At 36.1% G+C, this 15,811-nt stretch overlaps 1 protein-coding gene across 1 annotated transcript in view; it reads right to left on the reverse strand.

Moving 5' to 3' along the window:
- The window catches only part of BBS9 (Bardet-Biedl syndrome 9), a 343,165-nt gene that overhangs the window by 105,563 nt on the left and 221,791 nt on the right, over positions 1 to 15,811 (reverse strand). Inside the window, exon 22 of the mRNA XM_080338643.1 lies at positions 9,803 to 9,907. Coding sequence (XP_080194769.1) covers positions 9,803 to 9,907 — 105 coding nt within the window. The remainder of the gene's footprint in view (positions 1 to 9,802; positions 9,908 to 15,811) is intronic.

A 15,811-nucleotide genomic window follows, 5' to 3' on the forward strand; every position in this document is an offset into this window, starting at 1 on the left:
ATGTCAGCAGTTATTTAAAAGAGAGTCAACATTTCCATTCAAATCCTTTATTTTTCAAGAGGTTGCAGAGTCAGCCCTCAGGGAGAGAGAACTGATACTAGCAGTTTCAGGTGCTTTCATGCAATCTTGTATCTCAAAAACAGTCTTTTTTCTAAAGAAAGCTTAAGCCATTAGCTCAGAATATGGATGGCTGCCTTCTGGAACTGGGAGGGGAGAAAGGGGCACAGGACACTAAAATTACTTTTAAAAGAAGATCTTTTGGAAAATAACTGCTAACACCTCCACAATGTCATTTTTTTTTTCCAGCAAACAGTTCCTAAAGACCTAGAGCTAATCTCCCTTTGGTGGCCAATGTTGACAAGCTATGAAGTGAGTCTTGGCATTTTGTGTAACCTGGAAAAAAGACTTGGAAAACCATTTTACAGCCTCATCCTAGATTTAACTAATACTCATCTGATTAAACAAATACATTAGTATTAACTTTAAGATTCTGAGAAAGGTACCAAAACAATCTGAGGACAGAAGTAACCTTTATTATGTGTAGTGTGACTTACACATACAAGTCACACAATTCCGACCCCAAGTTTCTGCATCAGAAAAACTCCTCCTTGGAGCACTCAACTTGCAGTACTGGTTTTCTGTTTTGTGCTGTTGAACACCTGAATTTTATATAAAGATGGATGGCAGAAGCCAAAAGTGTCTATACTCTCTTCTACCTGCCAACCTTGTTGTCCAGGCCCATAAGCAACTGGCCAGGATTCAATAATAAACCTGGCAGCCACTAAACCCTTCTTGTCTGGGAGTGCTGAGTGGGCATTCAAATAATATTTTGATGAGTTGCTCTGTACTTTTATTTTATTTAATAATACCTTATTAGAAACCAGAATTTTTTTATATTTCTCAAAGACTGACAAGAATATATAGGAGCCATTAACATCTAACACAAATGCACATAAAGAATCCTTAGGAGAAAGTAAATTTTAAAGACACATTTCTAGAATGTCAAGAAAGTAGAACAGATATCTCTGTACTACCTCATCTCACTAGCCAATAAAGATCTGACAAAAGAAGTTAAGCCAGGAATAATATACTAATCCAAACAACATATAATATTCAAAGTTATCCATGTTCTGAAAAAAAATATGTCCAGTTAAACAAAAAACTAGATATAAAAGTTTGTGAAGAACTGGAGAGACAGTGAAGCATTAGGTAGGAAAACAGATGTCTTTCGAAACAAGTTTCACTGAATATTCAGTGAAAAGATTTCACCACAGAGTTAGAGAAAACAATAGCCAGCAGTTCATATGTACCAGAAACAAAGTGCTGGGCATGTTTGCAGTGTGCATTTTAGATGGCAACACTTGATATGATGGAGAAAATAACTGGTGTGAGGAAACAAAAACAACACAAGAAATCTTACAAACACCAGCAAGGAAAACAGAGTATTAACCTTCACCTTCACACAGGAAAAGTAAGCAGCAGCAAGTAACAGAAAAGTCAGACTAGCTTGTGTCCTGCCCACCTTCACTGGCAGAGCTCGAGCGAGTCAATGAATCCTAGTGACAACCATCTACTTCTCGTAAGCTCATAGCTATTTAGTCACATAAAAAGCTTTTAAACTTCTCTTTTTTTATTCCTTCCACTGTGCTATAGTTCCCCCTTCTTGAATACAAGACCTATGCAGAATTTGCAAAGTGTTTAGCTTTGATTTGCATTTTGTTCCACACTTTGCATGCCCTTATATGTGCTCATTATCTTCTATCATCCATCAGCAGTTCTCATGTTTATGACTTGATAAAATAAGGAAAGGCTTTTTCACAGATTCCAAAAAGCTTTCAATATGGCCATGAGTACATTGTTATGCCTTGTGCCACTCTTTACTGCACCTTTAACTGCAACAATAGCAACCTTTTGCTAATAATTTTAAGAGTGCCTTTGAACTCTCTAATTAAAAGCCCTTCAAACAATTTTTTCCATTAAAGCCACTGAATCTGAAGGAAAAGGTTTGGGCCCTCTGTACCATGACTTGTTCATTTCATACCTTTTTATTGTGATCTCAGCAATTTCTGAGTCAACTCACAAAGCAGAGAGTAAAGTACCCTTTGTTTCATTGACAGTCATGAAACAAACTGGAATTAGTAAGAGATTGTTTCAACCTTTGAAAGGAAGCATTCTGTAAAACACTACCACAACCACTGGTATAGGGCAAACACACAGAGGCTGATCTTTTTACCCACTGCAGTGGATAATGTACATTATAATATACTTGAATCAGCAAATATTAGAACATAAATAAGGCTTGTTATGTCATCATGCTTTATATTACATTTCATAGGAGATGTATATACAAGCTCCTGCTAAAAGAGAAACTGTATTTCATTTGGTATTGACTTAATGAAGGAATTCTCACATTAATCTCCTAAGCTGCACTGCTCTTTAGAAAAACAGACTCTGTGGAAAAGAAAACCTCAATAAATCTCTTCAGCTCTCTCCAGAAAAATAGGCTTTTTGTAGCCCAGTGATTTTCTTTGCACCTTTTCTTGTGGAAACAATTAGCTTAGCAATTTTAATGTATTAGGTGGGCTCAGCTACAGGCTCCTGGTATCTTTCCTATTACATAGCAATGTGCATACAGAAAGAAACAAGGACCTGGTCTCACAGTACTACAATATACATCAGTGAGAAATACGTAAGTCAGCTACTAATAAGGTTAGGTCCTGAAGGAGCTTTCACTTACTTGAGGCCATCACAGGTTTCAGCATTTTTGTCAGATTTGTTTCAAATTCAAGACTCTTCATTAGGTCAAGAACAACATAATGCGTTGCAACTCATCTGTCAAAATGCTTGAAACTGAACTCAAACTGTCAGAGGCACATTTAACCCCTCAGATAAGAGCCATTAATTGGTTCAATGCATTTAAAAAAATAAGTTTGAAGTCAGGTCTGTTCTTACTTTTGTCATGACCATAGTAACCAAACTACAGACACAAGTTCAGGTTCAAAGCTGTGACTGCGGACAGCTGAAAAGTCTGCATTGCCAACAATACTGATTCATTTGACTGATTGTTTTGAAAGCTCATTATGGGCATGAAATCCTATTCCAGACAGCACGTACATTTTTCCAAAATGATCCTTACCTTAATTTATACATTTTCCTTTTATTTAATCTCATGTACAATACAGTTTGTGTTGATTTCTGTCCTATTATGCTGTCTAACCTGAAAAAAGATAATTGTTTGGCTACATACATTGAAAATACTTTTGCTGTAACTGGCAAGAATATCAGTATCCAAATGATTACCAGTATAGCAAACAATGATAATTACAATAACAGCAGTAAGGCCACCTGTATTTTACTAGTTGAAAACTTAGTGTGGTTATTAGTCCAATATATAAATAATATGTCTGATCTAGAGCAAATAGAAATCCTTCATAGATGTGTTTTAGAGTTTTTACAGCATATTTAAGCACCCTTCAAAACATATTCAAGGGTATGCCTCTGCTTGTTTATGCAGGTAGAAGATAATATTAAGAACAGTACAGTACAAAAATAAAAAGCCTCAGTGGATAGCTGGCAACAATTTGTATGCAAAAGCTCTTTACCATCTAACTGTTTGTACAAAGCCAAGTGTTTAAGAATACTCCTTTCTAAAATCAAATAAATGAAACACTATCGTAAAATTCAACTTATATTACATCACTTTGTGATGAACTACTTTATAGGTGGCAGTTTCACACAGTTGTGCCTTCATGTAAATAATGATTCATAAGAAAAATTAAGCACATAGCTAAATTTAAATGTGTCACTAGACCTTTTAAAGAAAAATAGTTAGAAACTTGTTTACTAACAAGAGTTGTTTATGCAAGGTTGTGTAACTGAGCATCTTTGTGGGCTGGAATCATCTAACTATTCCTAAAATTGTCTAGACATAATAAGGACAGCAATCTTTGATTAGAAGGGTAAAGTTGAAAGATCCTCTTAAACAGCACCCATGTCTACATGAACATTGCCATGCAATGCTGTAGGTAAAGTAACAAATAAATAAAACACAAGAAGTAAAACTTGTTGGAAAAGATGTGCAGCTGTGCAATGTCTGGGTGCAACTTTGAAGGGTGTTTTAAAAATTTGGCTCAGAATGTCTGTTTTACTGGAGTTTATAATTCAACCTCACAGTCATTTATGTATAGCTGCCTGTGTATTTAATCAAAAGTAATAAGCCAGATGCTTCAAATTAAAGACAGTTAAAAAACCTATTCCAATACATAAATATAAATGCTGAGACAGTTTTTGGTCTTAAATACTATGAGTATTAAACTATGAAAGTTTATTTATTTTACTAAGTATAATCATACAAGACGAGAACTTTGAAATTTAATCTTTAAGTCATGTAAATATTTGCATGACAGCAAAATAAAAGAATTTAACTAAAAACAGTGGCAGCACAGTAGCGAGTGCAAATGCCAAGCCTTTGGTCTCATGAACAGCTTCTCAGAAATGTTCATCTTTAAACAATAAATGTAAATACTGGGCCATGTTCTCTGTTGCTCTCTCAGGAAGAGACAATGGTTATTCTGAATTATCACAGTAAAGTCAGGCAAATGTTTCCCTTAAATATTTAAGATTTTTTCCTTTAGATAGATCATTTACAGGATAGATTTACAGGATCTTTGGCGAAAAATTCTGCCAGGAAAATCAAGACTTACAAGTTGTGAAAATTCCAACATCTGCATGACAGGACACTTGACAAATCTGACTCCCAGTGTTGTAAAATCCTGAGCTACTGATCAGCACCATTGTTCCACACTCCCCACCCCCACAAAAAAAAAAAAAAGTAATCCCAAAGATACATTTTTCATCCCAATCATTCTTTGATTCATGCCAACAATTCATCTAGTTTTCTATCAACTTAGTGGAGTTACTCCTGATTTACCAGCATAAAACTCTTTACTCACAAAAGAGCAACCAGATCCTTTCTGTCTAAAATATTCAGTGTGAATACTGCTTAGAAAAATACATCTTTGGAAATTCCCTTTCGCGGTAAGTAGCTTGCAGCAGTAGCATATGAGGAACACAGAACAGTTACTTAAAGTGCTCTATTCTGATAAATATAGACGTTATTTCAGCCTACAGCTCATCACCAGCACACTTTAATTGTTCAGAGAAAAGTCCACCATATCTGTTAGAAATGTGTCTAAAAAGCCAGCATGTATGAGATCTTCCTTATAATTATTTGCTACAAACAACATTTTCAACTCATTTCATCAGAAATATTTAGGAACAAGGGAGAACTTAAGAAGTGTGGTTCTGCAAACCTCCTTCCAGAACATATTAAAACTTCTCCTGGAAATCAAACCACTCATCTCACACAGACTGCAACCCTAATGAGAAACTCATAACTTCTAAAGAAGAAAATGGAAGACAGTGGGAACAACATAAAGAGAAAGGAAATCCACAGGACCTACATGAAAGAGGAACTGTGTTACTACTTGTGATTGCAGCAGAGGTCCGCATATCTGCAAGCTCATAGAAAAAAGTAATGAAGTAACAACAGAGACTTCAAAGTGGACTCAACTTCAAATTATATTCAAACTCTCCACCAGGCTTGCCCAGCCCACGATGAAATTTGTGCTGCTCTCTCCTCACTCTAAGCAAAAGACCAAGATCAAAGTTAGCAGGGATAGATTTATCATGCTAACGTTACTCCCCAAATGCAGTGCACACAGTCTCAGTGCCTTGAGGAGGTAAGCAGGAAGAATTATTTTCCATTCACCAGGACAGAGAATGTTTAAGGGAGTACTTTTGTACCTACTCAAAGCAAAAGCTGTTGACAAGAAGCTGATCCTACAACTGCAATAATATCATTAATTTCCAACTATCATGAAATTTATGCCATTCTTTACTACAGAATCACAACGTAGTTGGATCCGAAAAAGATAAATAAGAAAAAAAACAGTGCAAACTATTTCAGCAATAAATAGAAAACATCATATAACCTTGAATTCCCCTTTCAAAGAGACTCTGTGATTGGGCCAGAATCGTTCATTGTCTCCTTTAAGAGGCTTGCAACATGCCTACTAGATATTGTTTTCTGCTGTCCTAAGTAACTATTCCAAATAAAGCCAAAAGCCTCATTCATACGCTTAGCAGTTGCCTGGAAAGTCTCAATATAATATTTTGTATGAGACAATTTGCAAGTCTGTGGCACAATGCTATCCTACAGCATAATTTCTCGTAGCACAGCACAGTCTTCCATGTCTTGGTCCCTCATTTCCTTCACAGTGCTTTGTATAGCTCATATAACATATTTAAGGCAGTGAACTCTCCTAGGTCTACATCTACTCATGAAATTCAAAAGGTTTTTTAAAATTCTCAGCATGTCCGAAGAGCATACTAGCATACAATGGAGCGACAGGGAGTTACCTCCATACACTACATACTATACCTCAATAGCAAGAGAATAGCAAGCTCAGATATTAAGAGTTTCATGTAAATTAACTGTTGAGCAGTTCTTTTGAGTTTTGGTAAATTCTACAGCCAGGGTTCAATGGCATACTACCACAGGTAGTTTGCTAGCAATACTGGAGTTTGGTAGCTCAAGACTAACTGAACATCATCTATGCAAGCAGCAACCACAGCAGTAATAACATAGTCATACTCATAAGGAGCTCACAGAGTCTGCACAGAATTCAGGTCTCCTCTTGCTCTTGAGGCTTCCTCCTTTGCTCATAATTCCTCTGTTTAAAACCTTCTCGATAGCACTTCTCTTCAGCAGATTTAGACACACAAGCAATTTAACTATAAGCAATGGTGTCCAAGTTCAGGACACCGCTGAGAGGACTTATTTCTTCTTTTCTCAGTGAGGAATTCTCACTGCTTCCCACTGAGACCTTTGCAATTCAGGTCTTAAGCTTCTTTTCAGTAGGTAAGGCACTCTGGCACTCTGTTCTGCTTTGTTTTTCTACCTCTACAATTGTACTTTTGAGAACTGTTTGAGTTTTGTCCTAAGCCAGTACACTGTACCAGTGGGAAAAATCAGAGCTTACCTTTTGCTCTAATATAGAAATAAATGTGTTCCAACTAAGGCAACTTCATTACTCTTCCCCCCACCTCCCCCGCCACATACACACACACACATTGTGTGTAACTACAGAATTCAACCTGTACAAAATCCTGTTGCTAAGATTTGGTCTGGCACCAGATGGAGCAAGTATGTAACTGCACTTCTCACTCCATTTCCATAGCTGGTAGTCCATTGCATTGAGCTGAAGTTCTCCCATGACCTACAGAATTCTCTGGAATATTCTAATTTGATCAGCCCGTTTTATTCATTTGATTTCCATCTTCCTCTGTGAATGCAATCTGTTACTCTTCAGTAATCCTGTACTGTAATCATATTTCTCTTCAGGTTTCCTACACAGGGATTATCAACCATTGTGCCCACGTTCATATTAAACTACAGGTGAAGAGATCCATTTTCACTCTTCAGTATTGAGCTATTTGGTGTTGTAGCCTCAATCTATTTTTATCCTTTTAAACGTCTATCATTAAACTGTGGGAATTTTTTGGTAAAGAACATTAAGAAGCTTAAGCATGACGTATCAGTTCAGGTGACACAGCCAAATGAGAAATATTAGCTGGACACAGAAACCTCTCTAAAGCCAGCATAATTTGGTATTGCCATTAAACTACCACTACAGATAGAGATACAAATAACAAAAGTCATCTACAAGAAGAAAACAAAACTTCTCAACTTATAGCCAACATCTATCTTGACCTCTCTCAGTAAATGAAGGGAGATATATCAAGAAAAATATTTTTTACTTTACTTTATCACTTTTTTCCTCTTTTATTGACTGGACATAGTTAAATTAAGTTCAAACTCGTTAAAAAAAAAAAAAATACATAAGACACACCAAATATTATTTCCTGGAGCCTTTGGTGCCTGAGCAAGAACTCAGGCCAAAAATATCATGTACAGAAAAACATTGCAATGCTGTGATTTCATGCCTAGTGTTCCCTTATGGTTTAAGTAGCTCCCTTGGCTCTTACACTTGTAGCAATTAGAATTTCCAGACAGCTCAGTAGCAGATATTCTAGGTGTCCTATATATTGCAGCACTAACTGGCAGAAGGCAGTCAATTCTTATTGTGGATGAATTAAATTCACTTGTATAACACGTGGCTGTAAACCTAAAGACGTTTATAAAGCTTTCAAAGTTTTCATTCTGCCTTTTATAGTTACAAAGCAACAACAGCCAGCTATGTGATGTAAGTCTCAATTTTTATCATGGACTAGGATTTACAGTAGGATATGGTATATCTGGATCTCATAAATACACTTCTACACTTTTCCTCTCATGCTAGTATTTTCAAGGATAATGTTGTTTAAACGTAGCAGAACACTGTCTACTGAAGAACAAATATGTGCTTGATCAGAAGAGTGGAGCATCAGACAAAGAAGAGGGATTGCCTGCCATATGTTCTTGATTTATTGGTCTAGTTGCCTGAATTTGGAATTTTATCAGGATTGTATCCTACATCAGAGAGACAATACACTTTTCCATTACCAGAAGGGTACTTAATATATCCAGATGATAAAGGTTAAACTATGCGTATGTCAATTTTGACAGCTTCCCTTCTTCTTATGACCTGAAGTGCCTGAGGACTGCAAGTAATTAGCACTCTAGAAAAGCCAGAGCTCTAGGCCTTGAGTAGATTTTTCAGGTCATTTTTTTTGAGCAGATACTCACTTTGGAGTTTTAAGTTACACTGTGGCATTACTATACATTTCTGCATTAGACATCCTTCTTCCCTGCCCACTATTAAAAGTTTGCTAATGCAAATTCTGCTTTTGCAATTAAATAGATATATTCCAACTGCCTGGCTGTCTGTGCAACAGTTAGCTGGGCAAACAAGCAACTGAATGCATTTTAAACACACAGTTACCTTTTTTTTTTTTTGAAGATGTATAAGGACTTTCTGTCTGTTTCTGACTTTTGTTGTTACCCCTAAGCTGCCCTTCTTAACTTCAACACCCATATATTATTATATTGAACAAATCTGATATACAAACAACATTCAAATACATTTAAGAATAAATATTACAGGACAAAAACAGATAATGAGGGCGGAAAGAAGACTGAAGGCACAACTTAGTAAACAAAATGGGAAATAGCTGCAGTCAAAGCCTAAGATCTTACCAGGCACTTTATTAAACTGCAATGCACTATTACACACCGCTGCTTTTAAAATATGTTAACACTATATCACAGTTCCCGGCAGCATGAAGTCTTTCCAGAAAACGTGTCATTACTGTATGCAGCGTATTTTATAGCCAGTATAATTTCATTTGATTATATCCAATAATATTTTTCTGAAATTCTAGGAAGTCTTTCCACAAAAGATAAGTAATGATCATATTTTAATCAGCTGGCACAAAGACTAACCACAATACTGCAGGGAAAAAAAATATAAGCCTTTATTACACCAAAATGTCCTCAGTTTCATTTTGCCTCTGTGGAAGAAGTTGTGAATAAAACCTGCAAGAATCTCATTCAAGTATTATGTACCACAAAAAGTTTCAACTGTGAAGTTATTTAATACCAAGATTGATCTCTAGAGTTTACCTGTTCTTTCATAGAAGAAACTGAATAAACTCAGAGTCCTAAACATCGTATTATTATTGCAAGAAAAACTGAAAATTATGCTAACAAAGTCTGAAATCTGTTTTGTATGTCCACAAGCATTCTGAAAAGATGAGCTGTACACCTCTAAGTAAAACAATATAATGTTCCTTTACTTACCAGGCTTGGATTTTTGCTTTGCGACCTGTCTGGGAAACTTTGCTGTGTAGCCCGGTATAACTGGTCTTTCCTCCAAATCAGATTCTGGGATTGTAGTACAGCCACCTAGTTGAAAATGGAAGAAACTTAATGTGGTGTTCATGTAACAAAACAAATTCACCGGTGCATAATTAAGGAACAGAGGTGATAAATTAACTGACAGGAACATACACAACTGAAATAATCTTTACTTTAACTTCACAGAAACATTTGTTAAAGAAAAGTATCACCATTGTCTAGAAAGCTAATTATGCCTTAATGGCTTCTCTCTACTACTTATTCTGGTTTCAAAAATAGTTTGAACGTATAAAGACCACAGAATATATAAAGCTGGTTCCACATAAAACATGGAAATAACATGATTTGTATTAAAGACCAGATTATTAGGAGCTAATTTTGTAATAGAAGTAATTAGGTGTTAATGAAATAACTTTACCAAGACAACAAAACTTATGAAGATTGTTAGTTTGTCACAGAGAATGACACGATGGTAGTTTTTTTGGATGAACTATTAAATACAGTATTTTTACCACACAGTGCTAGAGATCTGGAAACACTGGGAGACTTTCACTGGCCAATAACACACTGCACTGGTAATGCCTTAGTCAAGTTATTTTGGGATGCATAGAATAATAGATTCTTCATATTTTGCAATATTGCGTTCTGAGTAGTTCATTAGAGAACATAAGGACTTCCAGCTTTCCCTCCAAATGTGTTTAAATGCCTATGTTTAAAATATGGAGAGGGATAATCTAGTAGTATAATAGTATCACCTGAAGATAGCTGCAAGTAGCTTGCAGTGGAATAGGTTAATGTAAATTTATTTCAAAACAGCTGTGATCAGGACATTGGAGGATGTGTCATTATTCCACAGCAAAAACATGGCCATACAGTAAGTGTATTGCCAACAATTTAGTACACAGCTGAGCTGCATCTCTTTCTCATAGCCCTCCCAGGATCACCACTAGCAAGCAAACAAATCTATGTACTTATCTATTGTGTTCTGAAAGCACGTGTTTATAAACAGTACATCAACTCCCAATGGGGTGCACAGACTTTTCACCTTCATGGCAGCTTTGTTCTGTTTTGAAAATAAATGTCATAGTCCCAGCCCCATAACCAGTGTTTTCAATTTGCAGCAACACAGGCTATTCTCTCCTTACAAAATGAGTAAAACAGTTGTTAAAAATAAGGTTGCATGCCCAAGTAGAAGAGCTGCAGTTTCCCCAGCAGTTTCAGGAGCACCGGCAAAGCAGCACACGATGCCCTGCAGAATGCCCTGCACCATCTAGGTAGGGCAAAGCACAGCAGCTCCAGCATACCATGTGAAAACACACATTCCTACCAGAAAAAGAACTGATACAGAATCCTTTGTTCCTGGGGAAGAGGAAAGACCCAGATACATCCTGGTAGAAAGTATGAGACACATTGTGGGGTTTATGTTTTATTTAGAGCAAGCAAATTTTTTCAGTTAGAAAGGAAATTTAGGAGTGAACATAACAGCAATGTGCAAACTTAAGACCCATAACCACTTCAGATATTTAGGGTACCCGCTGTGAAACTGAAGGAGAAAAATGGGAAATTAGAAAAACGCCTTCATGTTGAAAAACTGTAACACTGGGGAAATGTCTGACAATTCATTAAATGTACATGTACCTACACCCTAAATGAAAATAAATATCAGTAAACTAATACTTCTGCTCCCATTTGCAAATTGTGACTAAAATGTAAAGTATGAGATTTGATGAAATGGACACTCCTGCTTTAAAAGTCAATTTAGATATTTTTCATTCTTATTCTTCAGATAAAATCTACCCTATTAAACAGCAATCTGTAAGTACAGGACACAAAATTAAGGTTTCTTGCACAAAAGAACTATTAAGAATGGCATCATACATTTTAAAAGGTTTTATAACATTTTCTAACAGCATAAGTGAAAACTTGCCTAGTCAATTAGTATTTATTGAATTTCTCCATGGAAGTAAAACAACTTTTACAATGTTCATTCTAAAACCTGAAATTCAGTAACTTACACAGCCTTGAGAAATGATAGCTTTTGATGCCAAAATATTTAATTAGTCATCCAAGCTGATAATAACTGAGTAAGAGTCAGAAAACATTTATTTGCCCTTGGGTACAACACACTACTCACTGAAAGGAAACAAGACTTCCTGTTCTTGATTCTGATGTGAGTGATTTGTTAAGATTTACTTGCCATCTGACGCTATCAGAAGTTATTAAAACGTAAAGCAAAACTCACTTCTTCCATAATTTTATTTTCTTGATAGAGAATAGTGAGGACTGAAATGTTACCAGTGATAGACTATTTTACAAGCAAAGTGTAGCCAGAATATAGAGCAATAGTATCATCATCAATATTAAGAGTAGTAATTATTTCTTCTGCAATGTTACTAATAGCTGTTCCCAATGTTTTGGTTTTTAAATAGTACTGCCGAATGTTTTGGTTTTTAAATATTACTGTTTCATAAAGCATTCCATGTGCTGAGAGCACTGTTCTTAGTGGGGCAGGATTTCACCAGGATTCTTGCACCTGTAATTATTCCAATGAATGACCAGACAAGAAAGCAATAAAATATTTTTACTTTTTGGAGGAAATGAGGCTTACATTATCAAGGTCTTTGTGCCCCCGCTGCATTTCTGTCTTACTCTTTTAATACCAGTATAACCATCTAACTGAAGGAACTACTAGGATCTGTTTGACTATGGCTCTTAGCTTGTTTGGCTGCCTAGTGCTAGGTAGAATGACTGGACACTCATCTACACATGAACCTGCATCAACATCAGTGGTATCTGCTTCTTTCAATGGAACTAATGGAAAATTCCATTTTCTTGCTCCACTAGGGACAGGTATCCATCCTCCAGATAACGATGGATACCCTTGACAACATGGATACCCTTGGATGGATACCCTTGACAACCCTTCCCCACAGGAAGAAAGGAGTGGACACCACACTAGGACAACTGTCACACCGAAAGAACCAAAACGTTCCAAGTAAACTATAAACTTTCACAAGACTAAAAATGAAACTGGATAAGGCACAAATATACACCACTGAATATCATATTTAAACCACAGTAGATCAGGATTTTGCAATTCAAAAACATTTCACAACTCAGAAGGACAGCTATCTTATAAAAACAAAGAAAAGAAAAAAAACACCACCTTTCCTGCTAGGATTCTAAACTTTTTAATTTCATACTTCAGGGGTTCTACTGAGGGTATCTACTATGACTTCTCTGGTCAGAGACTAACAGAACTTTTACTTTAAGTAAAAACCCTCTTCAAATTCCTGTATATCTCCCTATACATTTCAAAAAGTATCCACTGCATGTCCATTTTAGCAAGCATTTAGAATTTGTATGCACCTGGAATCCTAAAAGGAATCACAACAACAGAATAATCCACATTAATTCATAATTAAGTGGATGGTACAAATCAGAAAAGTGAAATATTTAAGGAAAAAAGGGGGAAAAGCGAGGCAGGAATAGTACTACATAAATCTACACACTGGAAATGATCCAAGTTGAGAAGTTCTCCAGATGTCAGTCTGTAAACAGTGCTTCATAAAATGAATTTCCCCATTAATTGTTGGCAGGAATAACATCTAGAATATGTTATTACATTTGACCCACTCTTTCCCCCTTTTCTGTGTAGCTAAATTCTTGTCTGACATCACAGATCTTTTATCAGTTGTGGTAAATCCAAGAAAGCAAGCTTTGGTCAGCAAAACCATTTGATAGGGTACAACATGCATAAAACTACACTCAAGCTAATTGTGAACTTTTCACCAAAGGAAATGAGACTTCTCTTGTTTATTTTCACTACATTTGTTTTTGTAACACATTTGGTTCTTAAGTTGGAAAAAGACACCCACACCCAAAGGAAACATAAGCATATAATACATATAGAACAAAAATAAAGTACTGACAGTTTTCCTACAGGTTCCTATCACCATGTTTTTACATGACTTAACATGGCTCTAAAAGTTGAAAAACAGGAAAACAAAAGTAGTATACATCTAAAAAATGAAAAGGCACTTTGAGGGAAATACTGTTTGAGTCTCCTCTTTCTCTTCCACTCAATCACACTCTAAACTATGCATAAAGTTTCCATTTTCGTCCAAAATTAACTCTCACAAAAGTCTGCAGAAAGAAAAAAAAAAGCTTCCTGAGCAGTCTTTGGCAGCAAGAGTCAAATGTGAGCAGGAAGCTCTCTAAATAGTGGGGTTTGTTATCCACTTGTATACCATTATACAATGGAGATAATCTAAACAGCAAAATTATTTCATAGAGATTCCAAAACTATATGCAAAAACTGGGTCTTCTGCACTGCCCATAATTTTTAGGGAAGTGTACACTAAAAATGCAGTCTACAGCATTAGAGATTATTCTAAAACAGAGTTAATCAAATACTTCTACTGATGCTACTGGCTACATTTATTCAAGTCCTGTAAATTTTATTAGGATCTGCCCATCAGAAAGTAGCTTGCGTGTTGAAGTAAACACTGCATGCAGGTTTTGTAGATAGACAGTGCTATTGTTGCTTTCTAGAAGGAAGATGATAAAATCTATAGAAGAAAGCAATACATATTTGGGTGTATGATGAGGTCCAGGGAACATTTATTCAGAAACCAGATCTGGATTAGAGTCTGTCATTTGAATAGACATTCCAGGAATGCAAGCATATTTCCATTGCAGAGAGGAAGGGGAAAGAGAAAAAGCGAGAGAAAAAGGGAGAGTAAAGGGAAGAGGGGATAAAAAGGATTTTTTTATAAATGGGTGTGTGATAATGAACATGGTTACCATTCACAGTGGAAAAAGTCCCGGTTGAGTTCAGATATTAACTAGCAAAATGTACAGTCACTAATTAATCAGTTATAGACTTCAGAAGATAGCACTTAAGTTTAACAGTGTGGCTACAATTGTGCATTCATAAAATTCCATTGTTTTGTGGTTGATTTGACATAACCAAATGTAATTAAATGACGGAAAGTATTTCTGTATTGCATTCCATTAGAAAAATAAATTAATGAAAAATCATAGCAACTGAATGTGCAGTCCAAGGTCATCGAAGATCACCAAAACATATTTTCAATGGGAGTACACAGAGACATACCAGACTATTGTTCTGCTTTACTTTTGTTATACTGAAATGTTTCTTAACCAAACTTCCAGTTCATAAATTCCATAGCTTGTGCTCTAATAATTTGCCACTATTTGCATTGAGAGCTATGTAGAGATAATTTGCACCAATTGTGTGGCTTCTGTTTGACCTTGTAGCCCATGCAAATAGTTTGGACATGCCTAAATTAATAATATCTTGACTTTGGAAGTTTAGGGTACTTTGGCAGTATAACCTCTTCATGGGAGCAACTGTGCTGTTTAAATTGTCAACTTGCCTTGGCCATTCTTCCAGGATGAAGCTCAGTGTATGTGCTGTGTAAGTCATAGGAATGGCATTGGGAAACACATTGCATCCAACAGCTGTTTTCATTAAGGAATCATTATAGGACATTTAGCCAAGGACACAATCAAAATCAACATTCAGTAGTACCCTTACTAATGCAGGACTGAGAATGAAATAATGTTAAACCGTATAATGCCATTCAGTATCTACCAAAAGTCATTTTTTTACTCACTATAAACAAAGGATGAATGATGACAGTTGTGCTTCGAGCACATAAATGTACTGTTCCATCCAACAACCTATTCACCTGATGAGCACGGACTGGCTGAAAAACACGGTCCATGTTCTGGTATGTGGTGGGAGAGGTAATTGTTGCTGAGTTTTGTAGTGCTTGGAGGACTTCCATCTGCCTTTATGCAATAGCTTTAAAAAAATCAGCTTATAACAAGAACATTTCAAGGGGAATATCAACTCCTGACAAACACCATAAGCATAAAAATCACTGTATTTTCCAGAGCACACTGCCTCACATAACACCTGGT

The sequence above is a fragment of the Nesoenas mayeri genome, assembly GCF_963082525.1.
Source record: "Nesoenas mayeri genome assembly, chromosome: 2".
Lineage (NCBI taxonomy): Eukaryota > Metazoa > Chordata > Aves > Columbiformes > Columbidae > Nesoenas > Nesoenas mayeri.